The sequence below is a fragment of the Equus quagga genome, chromosome 7, assembly GCF_021613505.1.
Source record: "Equus quagga isolate Etosha38 chromosome 7, UCLA_HA_Equagga_1.0, whole genome shotgun sequence".
Taxonomy (NCBI): Eukaryota; Metazoa; Chordata; class Mammalia; order Perissodactyla; family Equidae; genus Equus; species Equus quagga.
This window is the reverse complement of record NC_060273.1, coordinates 135,237,391-135,264,599: the sequence shown is the minus strand read 5'-3', so window position 1 is coordinate 135,264,599 and position 27,209 is coordinate 135,237,391. Positions and strand designations below refer to the sequence as shown.

Genomic DNA, 27,209 nt, shown 5'->3' with positions numbered 1-27,209 from the left:
CGGGGTCCCACGCAGCCTGTGCACCGCCTGGTGAGCTCGTCCCTCCTCCTCCCCAAGGCCCTGCCAGGGAGGCATCTGGGCCACCACAGCCGCCACTGTGTCCTCCCCCCCCTCCTCCTCCTCCCCCAGCCCCGCCCCGTCTCTCCCCACCTTCCCCTCCTCCTCTCCTGTCCTCTTCCTCCTCCTCCCTCCTCTGCCCCCACTCCTTTTCCCATTCTCTCCCCCCTGCTTGGGGAGGGGGCCTCTGGCTACCCAGCTAATAACCACAGCAGGAGCCCCCAGCTCTGGCCCCCCAGCCTGGCGTTTCCATGGACAAGGGCCCAACACAAACACAGGACGGTGCAGCTCCTGCCAGCCCGGGACCCCCCACAGCCCCGGACTGGTGGGCAGATGAGGTCATCACCACAGGGGCCCTGCTGGCCTGTTGGGGGGATTATTTGTTTGGTCTTATTCCCGTGGAAACCTGCTGGACCCTCCTCCAGTCCATCCATAGGGGTGTTTGCTGTGCAGGGGAAGCAGCTTACCCAGGACCCCAGCTTCCCCTCCACCTGACCCTCTGGCCTGGCCCAACCCAGAATCCTGGTCTGTCAGGAAGCAGCCATGACTGTCAGCCCCACCTACAAGGTGTCATGGGGAAACTGAGGCCCGGGAGCCAGGCAAGGGCAAGACCATGTGAGACCAGGACACTTGTCACCAGACTGGAGTCTCCCTCTGCCTGGGACCTCAGGCAGGTGGGACAGCCCCAGGCATGCAGCCCCATCTCCTGGGCAGGGGGGCCAGGCTCTGCAGAGCGTCTGTCCCACCTGGGGGTCCATGGGCAGCCCATGGGGGCCGGAGGAGGCAGGGAGGCAGCCACAGGTGGGGTGGAGATAGGCAGTGGACGGAGGAGCTCAGAAGCAGGAGGGCAGGTCAAGGCAGGGGCAGCCTTGGTCGGCCTGGATGTCCAGAAGACCAGCACACAAGCCCGCTGCCCGCTGCCCCAGCATCCTGTCCATCCTGTGGCTGTCGCAGCAGCCCAGCCCCCACAGATGGGGTCTCCCCTGAAGGGGGGGTGCTGAGACCCCCAGAGCAGGGCAGGTGATGGGGCCGAGGTGGCCCTGACCCTCCCACGGCCTCCCAGCTTTCAGCATCTCCATGCTGAGGGCCCTGGGCCCTCCTGAGCGGCCTCTTCCCACCCCCAGGGGCTGCTCCCTGAGATCCTGCTGTGTGCAGCCCAGCCAGGTCCAATGGGCAGTGAACACTCCTTCTCGTGGTCTTAATGGGTCCCACGGTGAGGGACATGGGGCCCGGCTGTGGCCTGCAGGCTGTCCGGGCACTGGCCTCACTTTTTCCACCCCCTCCCTCCCCCCATCTGCCTCTCCACCTTATCCTCAGTCTGCAGTCAGCCCGGGGCGGGCGGGATCCAGCTGAACACCTTCCCACCATGCCGGCATCTGAGACATTACCTAACTCGACTCTTACCTAATCCCAGCCGTCTCCTGCCACTGTGCCCACCCTTCCCAGCAGGGCCTGGTTGGGCTGGAGCCCAGACCTGCCTCTGGCCACCTGTACATCCTGGGCTGCTTCCCCACCTGCAAACGGCACCTGAGGCTGCTGGGCAGGAAGCGGCTCTGAGCAGCCTGGGCCCTGCCGGGCTCCTTTCCTCTGGTCCTCTGCACCCCAGTGGCCTTGCCGGCCAGCCGGAGGGATGCCCTGTCCTCTAGGAACTTCCTGGGGCCTCTCGCCTGACCCGGGCGGGTGGGCGGGACACACCTCACAGCCGCCCAGGTGTCTCTGCCCACCTGGCAGATGTGGTCAGAGGGGGCCTGCTTCTGCCTCAGGCTCCAGGCCAGCGGGAGTTGTCAGCTGGAGGAGGCCAGAGACAGGGCGGGAGGGACCACAGCAGCTGGACAGGAGGAGAGAGACAGTGTGCACATGCGTGCAGGCAGACACAGGCCATGTACACACGCACACACACATTCACAGACACATGGATCCAGCCCCCCACATGCTCTCACACACGCACACATGCACACATGGACACAGACATGCACAAGACTAGCCAGATGCACACAGCATATCCACCACACTTGGAGCCCAGAATCGAGGGCGTGACCAGGTGTCCAGAGAGGTCTCCTCGGCAGGGAGCTGTGTGCCGGGCAGGAGGAGGTCGGCCTGACGGGAGGCCGTGCACAGTGGCCCGTCCACCCTGTGCTGCCTGGCTGGCCCCTTCTCCCCTTTGCGGCCTGGCCCCACCACCCAGCCTGCACCCAGCTGGTTTCAGCTACCGTTTCAGCTCCCATTGCCCAGGAAGGACGGCCCCACTCAGGCCATCTTCTCTGCTCGGCAGCTCACAGACCCCTCCCGCCCCTCAGCGGCCGTGCCAGGGGAGGAAGCCTTGGTTTCCACAGTGTGCAATGAGGAGGCGCTGCCCTCACGGGTCCCCCAGGTAGCAGGCTGTCCTCAAGCCCCCCACCCCCTGCCGCCATCCTTCACCTGCAGAGCCCGGTGCCCGGCTAGGGCCTTGTGGAGCTGCCCCAGCCTCTCCTCCATGGCAGCATCCACAGGGCCTGAGAGGGCGCCGTGGCCCTTCTGCTTGAGCAGACAGACCAGGCAGAGAGTCCACATTCCTCAGGCACAGCCCCTTTCCCTGGGGGCCCCGCGGCTCAGGCGGCACCAATTAGGCAGGAAGGCGTCCTCCCAGGAGAGGGGACTGCCAGGGATGGGGCAGGGCACGTCACAACTGTGAGGGGACAGACGATGCGGGCTCGAGAGAAGACAGGCCAGCAAAGAGGCTGGGGACAGGACACCCCCTTGGGGGGTGGCATGCTGTGCCCAGAGGACCCCAGACTCAGCTGGTGGATGGACAAATGGACTGGGCCTTGTCAGGCCCCTGTGCTGTGAGGAGGTGTGAGGGGCCTCCTTCCAGAAGAGGCTGCAGGTTCAGGGAAGGGGGGAGCAGAGGCTGGCCTGGGCAGGGAGAGAGTGGCTACCACAGGTGCCCCGTGCGCTGGGCGATGAGCTGCACCGCGGTGGCTCTGGGACCTCTCGAAGGACCTGGGCCTTGAGGTGAAGGGGGAAGAGTCACCCAGGAGAGAGAAGGCTGTCTTGCTACCTGATGGAGCGAAGAGGGCACACTCTGCCCACCCCGCAGTGTACCCCCAGCGCCTGCCCTCGCTCTGGGCCCAGGACTATAGTCAGTGGAGCTGTGCCCCCAAAGTTCATGTCTGCCTGGGCCTCAGGGCATGACCTCATCTGAAAACTGGCCCTTTGCACATGCACTTGGGTAAGGATCTTGAGATGAGAGCATCCTGGACTGTCCAAGTGGCCATGTCCCACCACAGGCTTCCTCACAGGGGACAGACAGGGAGAAGAAGGGAAGGTGAGGAGAGGCTGCGTGACAACAGAGGCAGGGACCAGTGACAACACAGCCACCAGTGGAGTGCAGCCGGGTGACACCTTGATCTCTGGCTTCTGGACTAGGGATCTGGGAGAGAGCACGTTCCCGTTGCTGTAGCCCCCTGTGGCCGTTGTCATGGATGCCCCCATGAGTGGTCGTCGTTTCGGCTGCAACTGGAGGCTAATACAGGAAACAGAGCCCCTGCTCTGGAGGGGAGAGGAGAACAAGGCCTGGACAGGCACTCCTGGTACTAACGAGGGTGTCAAGGCTCTCACAGCCTCCCTGAGGACACATGTGAGGTATGCTGGGACAAAGGCCAGCTGGACAGAGCTGGGCACATGGGCCCCAGTGCCAGCCTTGGGATCCATGGAGCCACCTGGCATGCGGGAACCTCAGTCTCTGCCCACCAGAGCTGCAGACCCTCCACCTGTTAACCTCCAAGATGGGCTGGGCTGTGCCTGGCCTTCAACAGACCAGTTTGTTCCCCCACCTCCCCAGGCCCTCCTCCCGGGGCCACCAGAATCCCTCCGAAAGCAGGTGAGATGGAGCTATAATTTAAAATACATTTATTTAGTGTTTCCACTTGTTTCTGTTCTGTTATACAAGCTGTTAAATAAATACATTCTCCAAGTCACTCGAGTGCACACCTACTCGCTGTACAGATGAGGTAGAGAAATCGACAGGCTCGCACGAGACTCTGACACAGAGCCGAGTTCCCGGGTGTGAATGCCCTTCTCCTCCCGCCCCTCGGACCAGGTGTCACCAAGTCCAAAGCCCACGTGTCCCGTGACTGGACCGGCGGGGAGCAGGGGGCCGGACCTGCCTGGCCCTCAGCGTGGCTCCCGCCCCCGCAGCCCCCGACAGGCTGAGCCCACCACAGGACGCGTTTTCTTCTACAGATTCTCTGCCACACGGAAGAGGAGCACATTAACACAAGGCTCCATTGGCGGGAGCTGCGCTTCACTTAGCAAAACATTCTGATATATATTTATTTATACATAAACCAGCCAGCAGACGTTTTCAGTCTGCCTTGTTTAAAAAAATACTTTTCTTAATATTTATGACATAGAACTAAATGTGGTATTTGATTAAAAAAAATAGCCTTCCTCTGACTTTCCACCTTTCCTGACCCAGCAGTGACTGGCCACAGTCTCATCCTGGAGCATGGCAGCTCTGCCCGCTTGGGCCCCAGCAGGTGGGGACACTTGGGGACAATCAGGATGCACCCTAGTACCCCAAGCTGTCTCCAGCCAGGCCTGTAGGAGATGGAGGCACAGACCCACATCACTCACCACGAGGGAGCCCACCCTCTCTCCCTTCTGGTGGATGGACCTCCGCATGACCCCGTCTGCACACAGTTATTCACGGGGATTTTCTCTGGACCACAGGAGAATAACTACTATTTACACTATGAAACAGGGACAAAGAGACCCATATCAACATAAATAGGTTTTCTTTAAAAAACACAGTCCCCTGGGGTTCCTGGAGCCCCCCAGACTCCAAGGAACCCCCTCGCTCAGTAGTTCCCACGTCCATGCCGCCGCCCAGCTCTGCACTGACCCAAACCCTGGCCCGCAGCCTCGCAGCACAGCCACTGAGCCAGCAGGAGGGGCCCAGGGCTGGAGGCTCCAGGAGCCAAAGCTGCCATTCATGCCGAGGTGGGAAAGAGGGACCCATCGGAGGGAGGAAGGGTAGAGGGCGGAGGCTAACCCCTGACCATGCCAACATAGTGCACACAGGCACACACACCACGCACACACACAGACATGCTCACACACATGCACACACACATGCTCATGCACAGAGCACATACCACACATGCACATGTTCATGCACACGCAAATACCCCTGTATGCACATGCACTCTCATGCACAAACATGTGCATGTGGTCGCACTCAGGCACACACAATCACACATGCTCATGCACAGATACCACACACACACACTCATGCACGCATGCACACCAAATGTGCTTACATGCACACATGCACATTCATGAGCTCAGACACATGTATGCACACACACACTCAAACCAGGTCAGGCCATCCTTCTCCCCTCCCTGAAAAGACAAAAGCATGTCCCGGGGAACAGCTTCTGTTCACCATATCCCAGACCATACCTCTCTACTCATGCCTGTCCCCACCCTGCCTCCCCGGCAGTGACAGGGCAAGCTGTGCCTTCCTGGTGAAATGAACCCCCCAAGGGTCTGACCCTGCCCCTCTGCCCATGCCCACCCTTGGGGGTAGAGCAGGCCAAACTTGGCCCCAGAATCTGCATTTCAAAGCCCAGAGTGCAAGATCCTGCACCCACAGGGTGCACAGCAGGGCCCGCCTGCGCCCCCCCCCCATCTCCCGCCTCACTGGGGGCAGTGGGGGGACCATGGGACCTGGCTTCCAAAAGCCCTGAAGGCAGTGGCCAGACTGAGCTCGTTTTACTTCTTCACAAACAACAGTGACATCTTTCTCAATTTAGTGGTTTCAAAGAACAAAGCAGATCAGGCAAGAGGTGGGGGGGGGGGGGGGGGCAGGGTACTCCAGACCAGGCTTGGCCAAGAGGGAAGAGCTGCAGCCTGGGAGACTGCCAGAAAGGAGAAAATAATAATTATATATTAGTTAAATAAAAATAACTTAAAGGTCACTGATATCACTCCAAAGAGAAGTGCTCGATGTCGGGGACGGCAGTGTGCCGGCACGGGGGAGGCGGCCATCTCTCTCCTAGTGGTTTGACTCTCTAAGCCAGTGCTGGTGCCGGACAGCCAGGTGGCCGCAGAGAGGCCCTGTGTGGTCAGGAAGGTGCAGCCGACTCCTCATGGGAGCCCAGAGCAGAGAGGGGATTGGCCCCTGGGAACTGGCAACTGAGGGGCAGACACAGCTTGGAAAGCATGGGTGCAGCACCCTCGGGTCAGGTTCGGGTTCGGGGTCAGGGCTGAGCAGAGGGGATGCAAGCGTGAGACAGGGCCCTTGAAGGAAGACACAAAGGGGCAGAGACGGCCAACCCAGCTGACCCCTGGGCTCCGGCCCCGGCCTCACGCCCAAATGTGCTGTGGGCACCCAGCCCAGGGGCTCAGCCCTTGCAGGTGCAGACCTCCTCCTGCTGCATGCACTGCCTGCACCACCACAGCAGCCGGGCCGGCCCAGGCTCAGCCCTTGCAGGTGTAGACCTCTTCCCACTGCGTGCACTGCCTGTACCACCACAGCAGCCGGGCCGGCCCGGGTTCAGCCCTTGCAGGTGTAGACCTCCTCCCGCTGCGTGCACTGCCTGCACCGCCACAGCAGCCGGGCCGGCCCGGGTTCAGCCCTTGCAGGTGTAGACCTCCTCCCGCTGCGTGCACTGCCTGCACTCCACGTAGCAGCACCAGCGCACCTGGCACTGGCAGGGCCGTGTCACCACTCTGCTCTGCGTGTTGTGGCCACGACCACAGCAGATGCTCTCACAGTTCTTCTCTCGGTGGCACCTGCGGCCAGCGGTGCCCGGGGAGAAGCGGCCAGCCAGGCAGAAGCTGGGCGAGTCGTCCAGGTGCACAAGCTCTGGTGTGCGGGGCAGGGGGTCACCACCACCTGTCCCTGGGGCCCGGCCCCGCGGCGGGGAGATGGCGCCTGCCTCGCCCGTGGCCTCATTGGTGGTGCTGCCCACCTTGAGGGCGGTCTCATACTTGTGCTTCAGGCGCTTGCCCACCTCATGGAAGGGCGCCAGCTGCCGCCAGCACGTCCTCACGGTGCAGGAGCCCGACACGCCGTGGCACTTGCACGTGGTCTCCACTCCGGCCTTGATCACCTGGTGGGAGGGAGGGAGGTGGGCACAAGGGACAGAGCAGCCCCCGCAATACCACCGGAGGGGCTGGTAAGCCACCCACCTCAGGGCCAGACCCCACAGCCCCAGGCCCAGGCCCAGCCCAGAGCATCATCACCCACTGCCCAGGCTCCCAGACTCGTGCACGGCCCCTCCCTCTCCAAGCCATGGATGCCCAGACAGAAGCCCCACGGCCAGCACATGCCTCCAGAGTGGCCCCCCCCATCCCTCCAAGGTGGCCTCCACCTCATTGAGACCCTCCCTTCCCATTCCTGCGTCCGAGGCTGCTCTCTGCAAGTGCTCACACGCCAACCCCCTAGCCCGCCATCAGTAACCCACTGGGAGCTCCAAGTCTGGTCTCAGCAGTTTGCCCCCAGGAGAGCTGAGGACAAGCAGGTCAGCTCACCTAGTGGACAGGACTGGCCACTGCCAACAGAGTGTGCGTCTGAGCTGACCACATCTCTGCCTGCGCATCGGGACCAGGTGTACTGCGGATGCAGGTGCCACCCAGCACCCGACCGTGACAGTAACTTGGAAGGAGGGAGAGTCCCCAGCACCGCCCCAGAGGGAAGCACCAGCCTCACTCTGGATCTGGATCTGCCTGAGTCCCAGGCCAGGTCCTTCCCCTCCCAGGACTTGGGGTCCCTGCAAAGCCATGGAGTCAGGCCAGCTGCCCCAGGGGCCTCCTGTCCGATGGCCCGCACTGGGCCCCTGGAGGGACAGCGGGGGAATGGGGGGAGCCCCAGGCTGAGGTCCCACACCACCCCCAGGGAGGGCCGGCTCAAAGAGGATTAAGAAACCCAGCCCCGTCCTCCAGCCAAGCAACAGAAGAATCACATTTAATGACACTCTGCTGAGAAGCCCGGACAAATTTAATTAAAACGCTGCTTACCCAGGCCCAACACAGCTAATGGAGCACTTTTCATGTTCTGACTTTTCATCAATAGCTTACAAAAGGGTGAGGCACAGGAAAGAGCCAGCCTCGCCTCCGGGATTTAATCCACCCACACCCCCCTCCTGAGACAGAGACGAGCCAGAGCCCAGTCGAAAAAGGAGGAAATTGACTCTTTAATAAGCACAGGACTCAGAACTCGCTCCTCAATAACGAGGACTCAGAGCCAGGCTGAATCTAATTACCTCGCCAACCGCCCCGCACCCAAAGGCTGGGCTCCACCTCCCCGGAGCCCCGGTGGCCCCTGACATCCCGGCCAGGCTGAACCCTGGGGGGTGTCTGGTTGAGCTGGGAAGCTCCATCCACAGGAAAGGTAACATGTGGGCTGGGAGCCCAGGGGCTGCAGGGAGTGGCCAGGAGCCAGGCGCCCCCAAGCCCAGCCACGCCTGTGGCCAGCAGCCCCAGATAGAGAGCCAAGACGTCCCTCTTCCCCTGAGACTTCTGAGTTGAGCTCCCTGAGAACAGAGCGCTGGCCTGGCCGCAGCCAGGGCCTCTGAGACAGAAGCACTCCCCACCCCCGACTTGGGCCAGCTGCACCCCAGAACCCCTGACCCACATGCTCCCTGTGCTGCCATCCACCTAGGGTCCTGGGGACCAGACCTCCTGCCCCTTGGCCCTGGCAGGCAGGGTCCAGTCCCCCAACCTCCTGGTCCAACAGCTGGGAGACCTCCTAACGGCCCCTCCCCCACACTTCTGCACGGGACGCCTCGGCACCCTCCGGGACAAGTAGGATCCCCACCTGTCTGGCAGGTTAGGAACCTCACAGGCAGGAAGACTCAGGACCCGGCTGGCACCACCCCCTTGGAGTAGAGGCACCCCAGCCCCGCAGTGCTCTCTGCACCCAGCCGCCTGCCCCCCACACACCTTCCCTCCCCACTGCACCCCGCCTTGCCCCGCCCCTTGTCCCCGCCCTCGTGCCCCCACCCAGCTTGCCTTCACACCCACGAGGTTGTTGTGGAAGTCCACACGCGCCCGCAAGTCCTTGCTCGACCTCCGGCCCAGAAACTCCTTGACGAACTTGCTGCTGTACTTGAGGTTGTCCCCGCAGCCACCCCACTGCCAGGCCTCGCGGTTCTCCAGGTCCGGGGCCTCGTCGCACGTGCAGCGCTCCATGCGGCCAGCGCTGCAGGCCTTGGCCAGCGCATGCGTCAGGCCGGCCGAGGAGATGGCATAGAGGAAGGCAGTCTCCTTGAAGCCTGCGGGAGGCAGTGGCCAGTCAGCGCACGCCGCGGTCCCACTTCACTCTGGGGCAGCCGAACCACGGCCAGCGCAAGCACACAGCCCAGCGGAGCAGAGTCGGGAAGGATCCTTCCTAGTGTCCGACTCGGGAGGGGACCCCTGCCTGGCCGTGTGGACACCCAGGGAGGGCGGCGGATGTGCAGGCACAGGGCTGGTCGGGCCGGAGACAATCGCGAGCACCGTGGCCGCAGCTCTGCCCAGCAAACGGAGACCCATCCATCCAGGTCTCCGACCTCCCGGACTGGCCGGGGTCCACCCTGCCCTGCCCTGGGCCTCAGGCCCCCAGATTTTAAACAAGGCCGTGGAGGCGCTCAGAGTCCCAAGCAGCACCTTCCTGCGGAAGGAGACCTGGGGGCGGAGGCTTGGTACTGGGGCGGGGGGCCAGCTAGACCCCTGCCTCTCACGCCCAGGCGCTGGCCCCTGGCCCACAGCAGGCGGCCAGAACCATCAGCGCTGCCTCGGACCCTGCCAACGCTTCCAGAATGCCCTGCGCCGCCAGCCACCGTTCGGCCGTGCGTGAGAGGTGGGCGGGCAGGAGGGCAGCCGGCCCCACCCACGGACCCAGCGGAGGGGACCAGGCCCAGGGTGCTGCCCCTTCTGCACGCCTCGCGCACTCACCGCGCTTGAGCAGGCTGGCCCGGTAGCGGCCCTCCAAGGTGCAGTTCCAGCGCTCGAACCGGAACTGGTACTGGCACTCAAGCGCGCTCATGCTGACCGCCTCCACCAGCGTCTCGGCCACACCCGGGTCCCGCCGGCACATGCGCCGCTGCTTCCGCTCCAGCTTCAGCCGGTCGCAGGCCTTGTAGTGTGCGTGGGCGGCGGCCTCTGGCTCCAGGGTCAGCGGGAGGATGGTCAGGGGCTCGCTGCCCGTCAGCCTGGGCACAGAGAAGCCAGGGTGAGCACCGCCCCAGAGGCCCCCATGGGGGCTGCAGAAGAACCAGCCTGGCCTGGGGCCCTTGCACACCAGGCTTCCTCCCTGTACCTGCTCTCCCCTACTCCACCTTGCTAGCCAATACCCTGCCCTGCCTACTGCTTGTGCATCCTGCTCGGCCCCCTTCAGGCCACCGCCCTCACACCAGCTGTAGAGTGAGCACGGTCTCAGGCACCCCTATGGCTACTGGCCCCTCCCCAAGAACTCCCTTCAGGAGGTCACAGCCCATGGGATTCAGCCTTGATGTCCCTGACCAATGACAGGGAAGGAACAGATACTAGAGACCCCCACACACCTGGGAGGATGACCTGGCCAGGGCGTAGTCTGAGGGCATACAGGATGCACACCCAGCACACCCTGGCCCACCCACCCCTGTACTTGCTTACCCTGCAGAGCCAGCCCTGCCCGCTGCTCAGACCCACCAGCCTCCCACTGCCCCTGGGACCCCAGGCACATCCAGCCCAGACCCTCAGCCCACCTGCACATAGCAGAGCTCACAGCCCCCACAGGAGCACACAGGAAACAAGCCCCCACCCTCACCCCAGCTGGCCCACGGGAACTAGGGGTGCCAGGCGTCCAGACACTGGAGCCCCACCACGTCCCGGCCCCTCCTGCTGCTCCTTGAAAGCCCTGGGGGCACATGGCGGCCACAGGCTGACGCCAGAGCAGCAGCTTCTGCAGAGAAGGGATGTGGGTGGGGCCCCCTAGGACTCCACCCTCCAGCAGATCCCAGCAGTGACACTGCAGGTTCAGGTTCCTCGGGGAACAACCTGGGGTACCAGCTTTTGAAGCCCCTCCCCCTTCCTGTACCCTGCCCATGGGGGGGAGGGGCATCGTTGCCTCTACTCGGGAGGGGGGGGGGGGGGGGGGGCTATGCAGGGCCGTCACCTGCCCTGAGGCCCCAGACCCTGGCCCCCAAAGGAGCTGCCCTGCCCCACCCTCTCTGGTCAGCTCCCCAAGGTCAGGAGGCCAGGGCACTGAGGCTTGGGACCAGGCTCACAGGAGGCCCAGGCAGGAGCTGGGCAAGGAGGCCGCAGGGACACCAGGGTAGGTGGGCCGAGTCTGGGGGTGCAGAGCAGAAAGAACATCCCCTCCCACCCCTCCACACTCAGAGGCAGGGTGAGGAGCTCCTCCTGGGGGGCTCAGAGCCAGCGCAGCATCAGTGAGCCCTCAGGGTTGAGCAGAGAGCTGTGGGGGAGTGAGGGCAGCACCCACATAGTGTCCCTGGCAGCTTGAGCCCGAGCAGAGGGCACCACAGGGCCGGTTCTCCTCTCCCTGAGCCAGGAGGGCCCCAATGCACTGTGGGAGGCCAACATGAGCACTGGAGCTGGAGAAGCCCCAGAGGTCCCTGAGGCACAGGCCACACCCCTCGTGGCTGCGAAGCGGTGCAGATGGAGAGGCAGCATGGCCTTGGGGAGAAGGCGCCTGTGTGCATGGCGCTGGGGTTCTGCCCGCGGGCAGTGGGGTGAGGGAGGCGGCAGGGCTGACACCAGGGGCTTTGTGGACCCCCAGGCCTCTGCCCGAGGACAGCTGCTGGGCTGGGTAGGACACAGGCAGGGGCCCAGGACCCCGTGCCAGAGACCAGAAGAGCCACACTCCCCACACAAAGGCAGCTTCGCTGGTCCCCAGACAGGAATGTCACAGCTGTGTCCAGAACACGGTGCCACACGGTGGAAGCCCCGCAGCCTTCCACCTGCATGTCCCCCAGGCAGAATTTCCCAAAATCAACTGAGCTCCAGCTGGTGCCAACACTGCTGCGTCCAAGAGGACCCCATAGGTGAGGCCATCCTGGGGGCGCCTGGAAAGGGCAACTGCGGGTGTGACGATGAGGGGGCTGGATGGCAGGTGAGACTGCCTCTCAGCCCATCTGGAGGTGTGGGGTCTCCTGCGTCCGCACTGCACATGGGGGCTGAGGGCAGAGCCCCTGACCTCCTCCAGGTGGCATGAGGCTGGAACCCTGCTGCAGCCACCCCCTGGCCCCCCTCACCCGAGGCAGCCGCTCCCCTCCTGTCTGACACCAATGCCCAGCTGGCCCTGCCCAAACCCACTCAACTGTCAGGGTGGGCTCAGCACACAACCAGCCTGGGGCTCATAGCCTGCGGTGCAGCAACAGAGAACGGACCCTCACGAGGTGCCAGGTGGCGAAGAAGCAGCAGGGGTACGGGGAGCAGGGCAGAGCCAGCGGGGGCTCCCAGGACAGAAACCCCAACACAGGAGCCCAAGGAAGAGCCGGAGGAAAGACGCGAGGTCCATAACACTCAGAATCAGGAAGGCAGTTTCTCAGCGCGACTGAGTCCAGGCCTGGAAAAAGTAACCATCGTGACAAAGTGCAAGACTGTCTCACAGCAAAAACAGAGCGCCAAGTCAAAAGACCAGTGACAAGAACTGGAGGAAAGGCTGCAGCTCGGCTCCCAGGCCAGGGGCCAACCTCCCCAACGTGTGCATGTGGGCATGGTGGACGCGTGGCCAGCACATCTCTTCCTGCGCGTCAGCAACAGGAGGAATCGAATGCGAGAGAATGTGAACACACGGTTCAAGGGAAGGAAACAGCTGGCTCTTAAAATGTGTAAGAGGCTTCACTCCATGTGGAGCAAAATACAACCACACTGCTGTTACTTTCCACTCATCAGATGAGCACAAACCAGTGTCTGATAAGGTCGTCGTCAAAGACATGAGGAAAGAGATGTTCCTCCTTGGCTGGAATGCTACACCAACGTTCTATGAACATCCTCCCGCCAATTGCCCTCCTGGTGATGCAGGCTGCAGACACATTATCTGAAACTGGACAGACGTCACTCAATTGCCCGACAGGAATGCTGGGAGCGCCATCTGTTGTACAAAGACTGGAGATGGGCTGGGCGAGCGAGAATCCATCCCACGGGGCATCTGCAGGTGTCAGAAGAGCTACAGCCCACCGGCCCCTAGGCCGCGTGTGCTTAGTACACCAGCACAGCCCCCACTCTGCAGAGCACCCATGTGCGCATCTGGGGGTGCACAGGGGACCTGGGGCAGAGGAAATACACTCCCCTCCCTGTGGCCCATTCAAAACGACAATGGCCTGCACAGCAGGGGGCCTCAGCCCTGCACCAGCCAGGGGAGGCCAGCTTCGGCCCACACGGCCTTGTCTGGGGGCTGCGCCCTCTGGCTCAGAAAGTGCCCCAGGATGCCTGGCACAGCACAGGCCCTCCCAGCTGCCCACCCCAGGCCAGTGCACCTGCCGCCGGGCTCAGTGCAGCTGCCGCCCCCAGGGGACATGTGCCTGGGGCGGCACATGGACGGGTGCATGGCCTGCCAGGCGGCCCTTGAAGGAGGGGAACTGGGGCAGGCCGCCCACAGGCAGCAGCCCCTCGGGGGGCAGGCAGGAGGCCCCGAGCCGCGCCCCATCTGGCTGGCCTCTCCCAGCACTGGACCCACTTCCCGGGAAGAAATAATGACAACGGGGTCTAAACATTGGTACTTTGCAAGACTCACGTATCTTTAGAAGATGCGATGTGTGTGGAGAAGTGGGCAGCTTGCCTGTGGAGTGCAGCTCTCACTCAAGAAGCTGCCTGGGGCCCGGGAGCTCCCACCTCCCACCCCTGAATGCACGAACCGCCCTAATGTCCTGCAGAAGCTCCCCGTCTCACTGTGTGCCTCCAGCTCCCTGTCCATGGGCACCGTGTCTGCCACCGAGGTTGGGGCCAGCGTCCCTCCCAGAGGATCCTGCGGGTCCTGTCTCCTCGATGCCCTGCAGCAGCAGAGTGTGCCACATTCGAGGGCTCCCCTGGGCTGGTGGTCAGGGCTTCACGGGGACTGCCCCAGGAGCCCTCCAGCAGGTCCCACAGGCACTGTGGGGTCTTCACTTGCACGGGCGTTTTAGAACCCACTTGTCCACACGTGCACACATTGGGGGGGTTTGCTGGGGTGGTGCCATATCGAGTCTCCAAATCGGTGAGGGGGCGTCTCTCTCCATTTACTCAGGATTCCTTCCTGCCCTCTTGAACCCTCAGAGGTTCCCACCCGAGGTCTGCCCTGCACTGGAGTTGGCCCTGGATCCCAGGAGTGATGGTGTGCAAGAGGACCATGTCTTATAGAGCCCGTCTTCTGCCTGTTGCCGACCCGCCAAAGTGCAGGCCCTACCGGATCCAGCATTCAGTCACCTTGCTGTGCATGGTGATTCATCTCTGCTGGTTTTCAGACGCTCTGCATACAATCACACGGGCTGCAGAGGCCAGTGTGCTCTCCTCCTTTCCGTTCCCATGCGGTTCTTCCCGCCTTCCTATGCCAGAGAGGGGCCGTCAGCACGATCCTGAAGAATCTGCCAACCACCTCGGGGCCTAGCCTCCCGCCCCGCCTCCAGGCACAGAGCCACCGGGTGCCCTTGCAGGCAGGTGTGGCCACACGGTGAGGGAGAGAATCAGGGCACCACTGCCAGCAAGCGGCAGCCCTTCCTCCCTGCTCATCTCCCCTCCACACACCCACTCACTCTCTGCCACCCAGACCTGGCCCCGGGGAGCCGGGGACCCACATGCCTGTGGAGCCAGAAGCCGACCTCTGCCTGCGAGGACCGAGCCCCGCCTCACTTGACGGGCTGTGACAGCTGGTGGTTCCTGACTCAGACAAGGCGACACAGGCAGCCCCAACCGACTCCCGGTCTCGAGAGGGCAGCCTCGCCACTTCACCACGCAGCGCGAGGCTCCAATGTCTTTTTCTGGACACCCTGTACCTACTTAAAGGAGTTCCCTTCTGCTGTCAGTTTGCTGTGAGTGTTTGAAAACCGTAAGTGGGTGTTGGACTTTATCAAATGTCGTCCCTGCATCTTTTGATGTGTAATTTCTTCCTTTGATCCGAAAAGCAAAGGATTCCACTGATTGATTTTCTAACCTTAGACATCAAGTGCTCCTGGAATAAACCCAAGTGGCCGGGATGGCTGATCCGTTCTCTGTTCTCCGAGATGTAACTTGACGCCGTCGTCTCCAGGCCTCTCGCATCTGTGTTTGTCATCTCCGCCCGGGCTCTTCCTGCTGAGTGTCGGTGCCTTAGCGAGCGTTCTTTTTAAAACTTTCCTGGAAGAGCTGGGCCAGATTAGAATCCTGTCTCCTTAACCGTTTGGTCGAACTTGCCATGAAGCCACGCAGCCTGACCTTTTCTTGGTGGAAAGATTTCACTTCTGATCCAATTTCTTTTTTCTCTTTTTTAAAAAACAGCTTTATTGTGATATAATTCACATAGCACACAATTCGCCCATTTAAAGCATACCATTCAGTGTTCTGTAGTATATTCACAGATATGTGCTAACTCCACCACTGTCAATTTTAGGGTACTTACTTCACCTCAGAAAGAAACTTGTACCCTTTAGCTGTCATCCCCCAGGCCCTCCCCCAACCCCTGGCCACCACAAACCCACTGTCTCTGGATTTGTGTCCTATGACATTTTGCACGAGTGGAATCACACACCATGTGGCCTTCTGTGCTGGCTTCCCTGCCTGAGCACAGCGTCTTCAAGGCCCATCCAGGTAGCGTGTGTCAGCGCTTCATCCCTTTCTATTTCCAAGTAACATTCCGCTGCGTGGATGGACCATATTCTGTACACTCCTCAGCCAAGGGGCGCCGGGGCTGTTCACTCTCACTGCTGAGTGTGATGCCACAAGGACCACGTGTGCACACACGTGTGGAACGTCTGCACTTCTCTTGGGTACAGATCCAACAGCTCACCACAGAGGAAACTGCTGATTTGTGAGAGGAGCCGTCAGACTGTTCTCTGCAGGGGCCACACCAGTCACACCCCCAGTGACCGATCTCCTTACTTAACTACAGTGTTAGTAATTCTCCATCTCGGCTATGTTTCTGTTACCTTTCTGGTTTTCTCCATTTCATTGCGTTTTCAGGCTTAGCTGCATGAAACTGCTCACTTCCTTGCAGAGTCTGTGCTGATGCCCCCTCACAGGGTCAGCCTCCTCGGATGTTTCCAGATCTTTTTGCCAGAGAGGGATCTGCTCATCTCTAATGCACATGTTTTTTGTTTCGTTAATTTCTGCACTATCTCTACTTTATTTGTTCCATTTTGGGGGGTTAACTTGCTGTTCTTTTCTTCTCTTTTGTGACAGACGCTTGCTGAGCTTCTCTCCCCTTCCAAAATATGCATTTAAGCTACCACTGTCACCACTTCAGTCTATCCAAAACTGCAGCCTCAGGTTGCTGAGCAGAGCTTGGGTCACAGCTCAGGGCACGGAACTGAGCCTGGGTCACAGGTCAGGGCAGCAAGCAGAGCCTGGGCCACAGCTCAGGTCACCATACAGAGCCTGAGTCACAGCTGTCACTATACAGAGCCTGGGTTACAACTGTCACCATACAGAGCCTGGGTCACAGTGTAGCTCTCTTCTCTCTCGTTTCCCTCCGTCTTTTGGCTCACTGAGTTGATGTGTTCTCTCTCTGTCTTCTCTGTGTGTCTCTCACACAGAGTCTATAACTAGACTGGGGACCCGAGCACAATTCCAATCACCTTAGTCCTATGCCTGGGGTGTTTCCTCCGCTGGGGTCCTGGGGTCTCAGGTCATCCTTTCTACTGGCCATGCCTCTTCTGTGTCTCTTTTTTCTCCTTTCTTGCCTCCTTTTGGGTTATATTTTGTTATTCTATTTTCCCCTTGGTAATTTGAAGTTTTACAGTTCCATTATTTTCCTGGTTACCCTCAAAACTGCGTAAGTCTGTAACTCACCCACGTCCGACACTGGTCAACACTGTCCCTTCTGGGTGACAGAGGCCTGAGCGCACAAGCCTGTGACTCCCCAGATCGCATGGTACTGTGTTTCAGTTCTACTTCAGGACCAACAGGAGGCTGTTCCATGATCCCTTATCCACTCCTTCAGCGACCTTGCTCTTCATTCTTCCACATCTGGAACACAGAGGGGCCGTCACCCAGGCCTGGGCTGCAACACCAACCTTTCCTCCAGAGCAACTCTTGGTTTGTCTGAAAATGTCTTTATTTCACCTCATTTTAGAGAAGCCTTCGCTGAGCGTGGCATTCTCAGCTGGTGGTCATCATCTGTCACACGTGAGTGGAACCACACGTGCATGGCTTGTCCCCTGGTCCTCTGGCTCTGCTCTCACTCTGCAGGTGGAGGTCCCGACGACCTGGGGAGCTGACCTGCGTCTTGTCTCCTCCAGCCTCTCTGACATGTCTTTGTCTTGGGTCTGCAGTTCCAACTTGTTACGTTCCAGCTCCAATGTTTACTTTTTCTGCCTGGAAAGACACTAGGTTTCCTGAGCCTTCTAGATTGCTCTAATCAGTTTCAGAGAATTCTCGGCCATTCTCTGCAGACGTCACACCGTCCCAGCCCCCCTTCGACCTCAGGGCCCTCACAGGGCGGGGGGGACCCCCACTGTCCCCAGTTTCCCGTCCTGTTTTCCGGGTCCGCCTTCCCGTGCTGCACTCTGGGTAATTTCTCCTGACCCACCAGCCACGTTGCTAATTCTCCTCAGCTGTTTCTAATCTGCTTTCAAATCAGCCCATTACTTAAATGTTTTTCCCCCAGCTCTAACTGGCTTTTCCAAACTTGCTGGGTCAGTTTTTGTGGCTTCTCCTTCCTCACAGATGTCCCCAGCTTGTCTTCCTCTGGAAAGCCCAGTGAGGATGGTTTCATTCGGCATAGAATGCTCTGTTGACTGGTCTATGCATGCCAAGCCATCTATGACCATGTGCCGGTCACCATAACGGAGAAACTGCTAGAATAACCTGAAGCAGAGGATAAAGGTCCCCAAAATTCACACCCCCCTTGGAACCTGAGAATGTGCTCATTTGGAACCAGGATCTTTGCAGATGTAACTAAGGTACGGATCTTGAGACAAGATCATCCTGGATTAGGTCCCGCGCTGCTGAGAGCCCAGCCCCATGACAGGCCTACAGCAGCTCTGCAGAGACCCCACGCCAGCCCCAGGGGAGCAGGGAAGAACTCAGGACGGAGAGAACCAAGTCTGGGAATGCCCATCCCCTCTGAGGACCAGGCCTGAGCCTCTCATTCCCGGCTGCTTGGGGACTGGGCCGCCCCTCTGAGCACCCCAGCCGGTCACACACTCTCTCACCTGCCCAAAGGGCAGCCAGGTGGCAGGATGGACACTACCAGATGAGGGAAGGTGCAGGTGCAGCCAGGCCGGGTTTGGAGACGTCCTTGTCCTCAGCCTCTCGCCCTTGGATGCCCCAACCCAGCCTGTACCACCCGGCCCCCAAGAGCCTGGCTCCTTCCACTCACTGGGGCGCAGACAGATTCCTACGGCCCTTCCTCCCGCCAACAGGCCCGGCCACCCCAACAGCCACCCTGCCCACAAACCCAGCTCTCCAGGCATGGGGAGCCGAGAGCCCGGGCTGGACGGAGGGAGGAGGCCAGAGCTCCAGAGGCCACAGCGCCTGCCAAGGAACCCTCAGCCCCACCAGACAGCATTTAATTTCTGTGTGAGTCGAATTCAAAACAAATTCCAGTGCTGAGAACCAGTTCTGAGATTAACTCTCCATCCTCCAGGGGCCTGTGGCCTCCCTCCCGGGCACTTGGACCATGCAGGCAAGGGTGGGCGCACCTGGGGCTCCCCACAGGCTGCACGGTCACCCAGTGCAGAGACGTGCAGGAGGAGGCAGGGCGTAGACAAGCAGGGCAGGGGGGCAGCCCCACATGGACGGGCTGCTCACGCTGGGGTGGGGACCACGGACAGGCTTGGGGGGATGGGCTGAGTGTCCTTGTGTCCACAATGGCACCTCCATTAGTCAAGAGAGCCGCCCGGCCCTGACTTCCCTGCCCTGCGGGGCCCAAGATCCCAGGGCATGAACCCTCAGTCAGCCCCCAGCTCTGTCACTGACCAGCCGCATCCATGCAGGGGCAGTTGGCGTGCAGAGTGACTGTTCCAGCAGAGCGCCCAGCCCAGGCCTGGCCAAGGTGAGCTGGCAGGTGCGGGCCTGAGCAGACCCCACCACACGCAGGCCCACAGCACCGCCAGCCAGGCCAGGTATCCAAAAGCCTAAGAGAAATGCCCCATCCACTCTCAGCAGCGCTGGGAGCGAGCAGAACCCGTAGGACCTCCAGGCCCTGAGGGCTGCCAGCCAACTGCCCCTTTCTGGAGCAGGAGCTGGAGCCCAGGGCAGGGAGTGGCAGGCCTCTGGGCCCCCAGGCAGGGGGCTGAGGCTGCACAGGACCCCAGGGTTCAATGAAAGCTGTGGGAGAAGACAGGGACCGGGGGCTCTGTGCAGGAACCAGAACCACCAGGCCGCCTCTGTGCCCCCATCACACACCCTGGGCCTCATAGACAGGGCTGCCACACAGAGGAACATGCAGGACGCAGGGCGAGAGAGCCAGAGGACCCCCCCTCAGCCACCACCAGCATCACCTCGATGACTGGCTTCCTCCTTGGAGCTGGCTGCCCTGGTGCTGGCACAGACGGGGTACGCTGGGACGACCCCATCAATACCCCATCCCGGGGTGGCCTGGGCAGCCGCTGCGGCTCCATCTGTCCGGGAGGGAGCCGGCTCTGACGTGCTCTGGTCGGGGAGCCCCTGGCAGCCTCCCCTCGCGGGCCAGACCACTTCCCTGGCCGCGTCTACCTCAGGTATCGCTAAGAAAAACAAACACAGCTTGAGGCTTGCCTTTTTCCATTCCCTCGTCCGGCTGCCGGTCTCAAGAAGCAGGGCCTGCCAGCTGGGCGGCCGGGTTTCCTCCTGTGGCCAGAGGCGCCAGGCCAGCCAGGAACCGCGCTGGGAGGACCAGGGGAGGACGGCGGGCCGGGCCACAGGTCAGGGAGCTGGGCGGCCAGCGTGCCACCCAGGTCGGCGCTGCCCAGACCGGGGCTGCCCTCCGGCGGAGGCCCCGGCACAGCCACCTGCCACCCAGCCCTGCCCATGGCTATCCCTTAAGGATGAGCCCCTGCAGAAACAGGCTGGTCATTGCCCAGGCCAGGCCACTGGGCCCCCTCAAAGCTGGCCTGCAGCACAGCCGACCACCCGTCCCCACCTCCCCACCTTCGCCCGGCAGAGCCCTGAGCCCTCGGTTCACAACCCCCCAGGAGCTCAGGGAGCCCTCTGTCCTCAGCACAGTGCCCACACCACATGCAACACTGATGTCCAGACATCCAGGCCCGCAGTCTACGGCACCACTGTCAGTGCACAGGTGCATCCTGGGAAACTCAGGGCCAGGGCAGGCAGGCAGGGGACTGGCCCTCGTGGTGAACGGCATCGCAGACCCCACACCAGAGGCTCCTGGCTGCAGAGCCAGGAGCAGACGGGTGAGAAGATCCCCATAGGCCTTGGGCACACCAGCCCTGCCCAGTGTGGCACGGAGACCCCAAGGGCCCCGCTGGCATCCCCAGAGCTGAGCCACAGGTAAACGGCAAGGCTGCTGGGCTGTGGCTGGGCTTCGTGGAGGAGGTGACATCTGAGGCAGATCCTGGAGCTCGGCTCCCCACCTGGCAGAGACCAGCTTCCAGGCCCCTGCGTCCCAGACCACTGTGCCTACTCCCAAACCTTCCACAGCCCCCTGAGCTGGGGTGGGCACCTCAGGGTACCCCCACCGCCAAAACAATACACAAAGGGAGCGGGCGCCCCCCCAGGCCAGGATTAAGGGGCCGAGTGCTGGCCCTGCTGACAGGTGTCATTTTTCTGCAGGCAGGAAAGCCAAGCCAGGCCCCTTATCAGCTTATCGCTCCTCCCAGGCCCATGGCCTCGGCCGTGGAACCGTGGAACCGTGTGCGTGCATTCTTCTCCAGGAGAAAAACTACCCACACACTTCTCCTTTGTCCTCGATGCTGGGAGGCCCCGTGGGGTGGGCGGGGGGGGGGGGGGGGGTGCCCTCAGCTGGGCCGTCCTGGAGCCCGGGCGGGGTCCTGCTAGGGCGTGGGCCCTGGAGCCTGGTCCTGGGCCACAGCAGCAAGGACGGAACGAGATTAGGGCAGCTGTCCCCCGTCCAGACGGCTGCCGGCTGTGGCAGGACATCTGCTCACACAGCTGAGGGGGGCCAGGTGGCCATGGCTTCCCCCTCACCTCCAGCCCCACCACGAGACCTCGGGACTCCACTTCCTGCGTGCACAAGACCCCCACCCAGAGGCCCAGTCCCGGCCCAACACTCAGCGACTGCCTCTATCTGGTCTCTGTACTCGAGGGCCAGGGCAGAGCCCCCCAGGGGCCTGTGGAAGGAGACAAGGGGCAAGCAGTGGGGTGAGGGGACCCAAGGCTCCCAGAGCAGACTAGCTAGAGGAGGGGAGGGAGGCGGAAGGGACTCTGGAGACCAAAGATGCTGTGTGTGGCTGGCCCCCCAAGGATCCCCTCAGCCTCACTCGCATGCCCTGCCCCCCCACGCCTCCCGATGCCAGTCCCAGACTCATGGGCTGGGGAGCCAGGACACCTTGGTCCCTCTACTGGCCTTGGCCGTCCTGGGCCATGAGTCCAGGAAGCCCCTTCCTCCTGTGCAAGCAGGAAGTGTGGGTCCCTCCATCCTCTCCCTGACCTGACCATCTCCCCTGCCCTGGGCCCCCAAGCCCACTGCCCCTACTGTGTCCCCCTCACCCGCTGCTCTGAGATCTCACTCACAGGGCCACTTCCAAGGGGCCTTGAGGGTCTCCCTGCTGGCCCCTGGGCCACTCTGGACACTGTGGATGAGGCCCCTTGCCTGGGCCCTCCCTCCCCTCTGCTCCTGGTGCAGGCCCAGCCTCTCCTGACCCTCAGGAATGCTCTCTGCTCTCCGTGGCCTCCCCAAACTCAGGGATTCCTGGGCTCCCTGGCTGCTCTGGGCCCATCTGTCCTGAAATAGCCCCGAGGACAGCGCCTGCCCTGGCTGTCACCCAAACCCACCTGACTCCTCACACTCCTGCCCGCTCAGCTCCCAGCACCACCCCCTGGGCCTCAGCCAAGAGTCACCCAGGACCTGACTCCTCACACTCCTGCCTGCTCCACTCCCAGCACCACCACACCGGCCTCAGCAAAGAATCACCCAGGACCTGATCCTCACACTCCTGCCCACTCGGCTCCCTGCACCACCATTCGGGCCTCGGCCGAGAAGCACCCAGGACTCCTCCCTCTCCACCGGCCCCTCCCCAGCCTGCCAGCTCTGGTCTCCACCGTCTTGTGGAGAAAGGCTGAGCTCTGCTACTGGTGAACCCAGCCCCTGGCCCACACACAGTGCCCTGTGTCCTGGCAGGGTGGTCCCATTTTCTCGGCAGCACTGTCTGACCCCTCGCCACTCACAGGCCCACCACGCAGCCTCGTCATTATACTATGAGGTTCACTCCTCCTGCCCTGGGCCCTTCCCTTCTCCTCCTCCTTCCTCCAGAGACCAGGTAGGCACCACTACCTGAAGCAGCCAGTGGGCGTGGCCACACGGGCTCCCCAGCTAGGCCCCAGGCTGAGCACACAGAGAAGCCAAGGGGTGGCCTCCTGGAGCCCACACACACAGCCCCAGGACAGCAGCCCCTCCAGAACACACCTGAGGGCCGGGCTGGGGTGCTCCCTGCACATCCCAGAGTCCCCACCAGGCCCCAAACCCAGCTGTGGTACGTGGGTGGCCACCTGCACCCTGGCTCCCCACACAGGAGGTCTAGGGCCACGCAGGAGGAGGACACACTGTGAAGACCCATGAGTACAGCCTCAACACTCAGGGGGAGACAGCATGCCGGCCCAAGGACCAAGAAACCAGGTTCTCCTAGGTCCAAAAATAGATCCAGAATATATAAAGAGCTCTGACAACTCAACAACAAAAAGATAAACAACTCAGCCAAAAATTGGGCAAAGGAACCAAACAGATGTGTTTCCAGAGAAGATCTACACATGGCCCTCAAGCCCATGTAAAGGTGCCCAACATCACTAGTCACCATGGAAACGCAAATTAAAACCACAGGACACCACCTCAAATCCACCAGGATGCCTAGAATAAAAAAATTTAATTTAAAAAAACAAAATAATAAGCCTTGGCGAGAACGGAGAAATTAGAACCCTTGTGCATTGCTGGTGGGAATGCAAAACGGTGCAGCTGCTATGGGAAACAGTTTGGTGGTTCCTCAGAAAGCTAAACACAGAGTTACCATACGACCCACCAACTCTACATCTGGAGTAAACCCAAAAGAACTGAAAACATACATCCACAAAAATCTCATACACCAATGCTCACAGCAGCATCGTTCACAACAGCCAAAAGGCAGAAACAACCCAAATGTCCATCAACAGATGACGGGATGAAAAAATCTGTTGGATGTTCATCCAATTGAATGTTATTCAGTCACAAAAGGGCACGAGGCACAGATTCACGCTGCAGCGCAGAGAAAGCCTGAAAACCCCACACTCAGCGAGACAAGCCAGACACAAGAGGCCACGTATCACACAATTCCGTTTGTATAAAATGTCCAGAACAGGCAAATCCACAGAGACAGAAGGTGGATTCGTGGTTGCCAGGGGCAGGGGGAGGGGGCCCAGACTGGGGTGATGAAAACGTTCCGGAGCTAGGTAACGAAGCTGGCTGCACAGCATCGCGGATGTACTAAAAACCATTGAACTGCAGGTTTAACAGGGTGAACCTACAGGATGCGTGTCAGGTTTTAATAACGAAAAGAACCTCGCCCCTAATACCCAGTGGCCCCGTTCACAGTCGTCCAGAGCCCCTCAGCTGCCTTCCAGACCAGCTCTGGGCAGCTCAACGACCAGCATGGTTCGGGAGCACTGGGGTGCCACTCCTGGTGCTGCCTTCCCGGTGCAGACCTCCAGGCTGCCTGGCTGGAGAGGCGGGACCAGCCTGCAGACCTCCCCCAAGCCAGCCAACAAACGTTTCCTGCAGAACGTGGGGAGCTGAGGCTGACATCGTGAAAAAGGTTCACGGCTCACAACACCCCTCCAACTTCCTTTTAAGATTAACCACGTTGGAAACCTCAGGCCTCCACTCACAGGGACCTCCCCTGGGGACCAGCTCAGGGCACGCATGGGATCTCCAGGACAGGGCAACAAGGTGCCGGGGAGCCCAGACCCCGCTCTGCCAGACACGGATGCCAACAAGCCCCGGCCCACACCTGGCTCCATGCTGGAGGGAGCACAGGGTGGGTGGCCCCAAGGTTTGGGGGTCCCTCCCTGAGCAGGTGTCAGTACACTTGACCCGCCCTTCAGCTCCATCTTCTCACCTGAGACCACCACCAGGAGAGGGGCCGGGTGCTGCTAGCCCTCCCCACCCAGGGCAGCCCACCCAAGTCCACCACAGGGGGTGTCCAAGTCTGTATCCCAAACTCTCCAAGAGACCTGGGGCTGGCCCCTTCCTGCACGGAGCCAGGCTACCCCTCTTTGCAAGAGGGCACTGGGCCAAGCCGTCTAGGCCCCCGCAGCACGGACATCCCTGCGGCCCGGGGAGAACCAGATGGAAACGCCACCTGCTAATCATGCCGCCGGCAGCAGGGCCATGCCAGGGAGGAAGGGAGGAGAGCCCACCCCGGCAGGCGGGTGGCCTGGAGGGTCTTGCCTGGCGGCCTGGCCCACAGGAGGGCAGTAGGAGCCGCAGGGCGGGTTGGGTTGCAGCCTCGGGGAGGGGGCAGGGAGGGCTCGCGGCCCACGTGACCCTCCCCCAGGCCAGACTCTCTGGGTTTCTGGGCTGTAACTGGAGCTGCCCTGCCTCTGAGCCTCGTGCCAGGCAGAGCTTTCGAGAGGGGGAAGGGAGATGAGGCCTGGATCCCAGCTCCTTCCTCCAGCTCCCTCTGCACTCCAGGCAGGCACGCTGGAGGGAAGCCCCACTGCAGGGCACTGAGAGGCCCCGGGGCTCCAGCCCTCCCCGTCGGCCTAGCCTGCCTTGGACCATCTCCTCCTCCCTCTCCCTCCAGCTCCTGCCCCTTTGCTGAACCAGAGGCAAGGGCCCCAGACCTGGGCCTGGCCAGAGAGGCCGGGCCTCCACACAAACAGCTCCTCCCAGGCCGCCCCCACCCCGGGAATCAGCCTGAGGCTATCCTGAGGCACATGCTGGGCGTCACCCTCCAGAAGCCATCCCTTCCCTCCTCTGCCTGTCCAGGGGCACTGGTCTTGCCCCTCCAGAACCTCCACACACCAAGCAGAGTCCTGGCTGTCTTGCCTGGTGCAGGGAAGGCGGTGCCCCCAGCAGAGTCAGCTGTCACCAGGGCACATGCCTGCCTCCTATGCTCCCCACAGGCAGGACTCAAGAAGTCTCACTTGACGAGGCCTGTGGGGCCGAAAGCAGAGCCAAGAGGGTTGGTGGAGGAGCCACGGGGGAACCACGCCCTCGCTGGGTGCTGCAGGCCCATCAGGACTCCTGCTCTGAGAGGGCACGAAGGACACACGGGAACAGCACAGCTCAAGGCCTCCTGAGGTGCAGAGGGTGGAGAAGGAGGGGCTGCCTGGGAGTGGGGCCCGACCTCCCCTGACGGATCTGATCGTCCCCGAAGCCAGCACGAGAGGAGCGCCGGCAAGCCCAGGGCGTGTCCCAGGCCCGGGAGCAGACCCGCGGCGGGGCCTGGACAAGGAGAAGGCACAGCTGGCTGACAGGCTGCCGTGACTCACCGCGGACCTGCGGCCAGACGGCCGTCCTCTGACCCTCCCTCTGCCCGCGAGGGCGCGGCAAGGGCTGTACAGATGGCGTGCAGGGGCGTGCCAGTCTCCGCACAGCCCGGGCCCCAGGCAGGGCCGGACCCACAGCGCAGCCAGCAGAGGGCTGCGGGGTGGGGTCTCCGGGGGACGGAGACACGGAGCTGACCCTGGAAGACAACCCCGCAGAAAGGAGCAGAAGGAGCGAGGGGGAAAGAAAAACACAAAAGGAGAGTTTCCCACGAAAATATTTTATTTTCTTTGAGAACAGGATACACCTGCAGGGCTCCTCGCCCAGTCGGCCTCTCCCTGCCCTGGCGGTGCCACATTTCTGGACCAACGGGGCCCTCTGCCGGCCAGGCCGCCGCGCGCCGGCGCTCCGGCCAGGGGCGAGGGAACAGGTGACGGGCAGAGGGCGGGGGCCAGGAGCGGCCGCAGGGCTCCCAGGACAGGGGCCGGGAGGGCGGGCTGCGGCTCCAGGGACGGTGCCCGGGCGGGAGGCGCAGAGGCTCGAGAGAGCCGGGGGCTGCCCGCACGGTGCCACCCTGGACCTCATGTGCCCATCTGCGGAGCGCAGCGAGGGTCTCCAAAGGTCGCTGGGCTGGACATTCCAGATGTGGGAGCGAGGGATGAGAAAGGGCAGGACAGAACGGCGGAGAGAGACGCGCCGAAACCACGCAAACTACGGAGGCAAAGAAGTACGCCCCGGGCGGCTACCCCCGAGACGGCGGGAGGCGGCGGCCACTGCCCAGCCGTGCCCTGCGCACTGAGCCGGGTCCCGCTGACGCGCTCCCGCGGGCCGGGACCCGAGCGAGCGTCAGAAGCAAAGCGCAAGAAAAATAAATTCCTCCAGCTTGAAGTTATTTTTTTTTTCCTTTGGGCCTCAGTGCAAGGAACATCTGGATTTTGTACGTATTTTTTTGTTGTTAAATTAACTTCTCAAGGAGAGAAAGGAGGGGAAAACTGCAAGGGAGTGGGTGGGCAAGAGCCGGGGAGGCTCCAGCCGTTTGGCAAGAATTCGGAGGCCTAAGGGAGCTGGGACCAGGGCTTGGTCCCCGAGCTCCAGGGAGCCCCGCGCAAGGCTGCGGGCGCGGCCACCGCGACGACGACTCCGGGGCCATGGAGGACCGCGGCCCCACACCAGCCCGTCGGGTACGCCGGCCCCTCTCCCTGCGCCGCGCCGCAGGGACACCGACTCGCCGACCGAACGACGCGCGCGCCGCAAACAAACAGCTCCAGGCAACGCGGCGGCCCTAGCCAAGCAGGGCCGGCGCACCGGGGCCCGCGCACCTGGGCCGCCCCCGCCCCCGCCCCCGCGCCGCCCCGGCCCGGCCCCGCCCGTCCGCCCGCCGGGTCGCCGAGGCACCTACCCGAAGTAGGCGGCCGAGGGGCGCAGAGCGGCGAGT

The 27,209-nt window shown here is 62.0% G+C and overlaps 1 protein-coding gene across 1 annotated transcript; it reads right to left on the bottom strand.

Moving 5' to 3' along the window:
* Positions 1–3,928: 3,928 nt before the first annotated feature.
* WNT9A (Wnt family member 9A) lies at positions 3,929–27,208 on the bottom strand (the record flags this gene model as incomplete). Its single annotated transcript, XM_046667825.1, has 4 exons — positions 3,929–7,154; positions 9,055–9,317; positions 9,979–10,235; positions 27,174–27,208. Coding segments are annotated over 4 exons (1,038 nt in total), but the record flags the coding sequence as incomplete, so codon positions are not given.
* Between the last annotated feature and the right edge of the window lies 1 nt (position 27,209).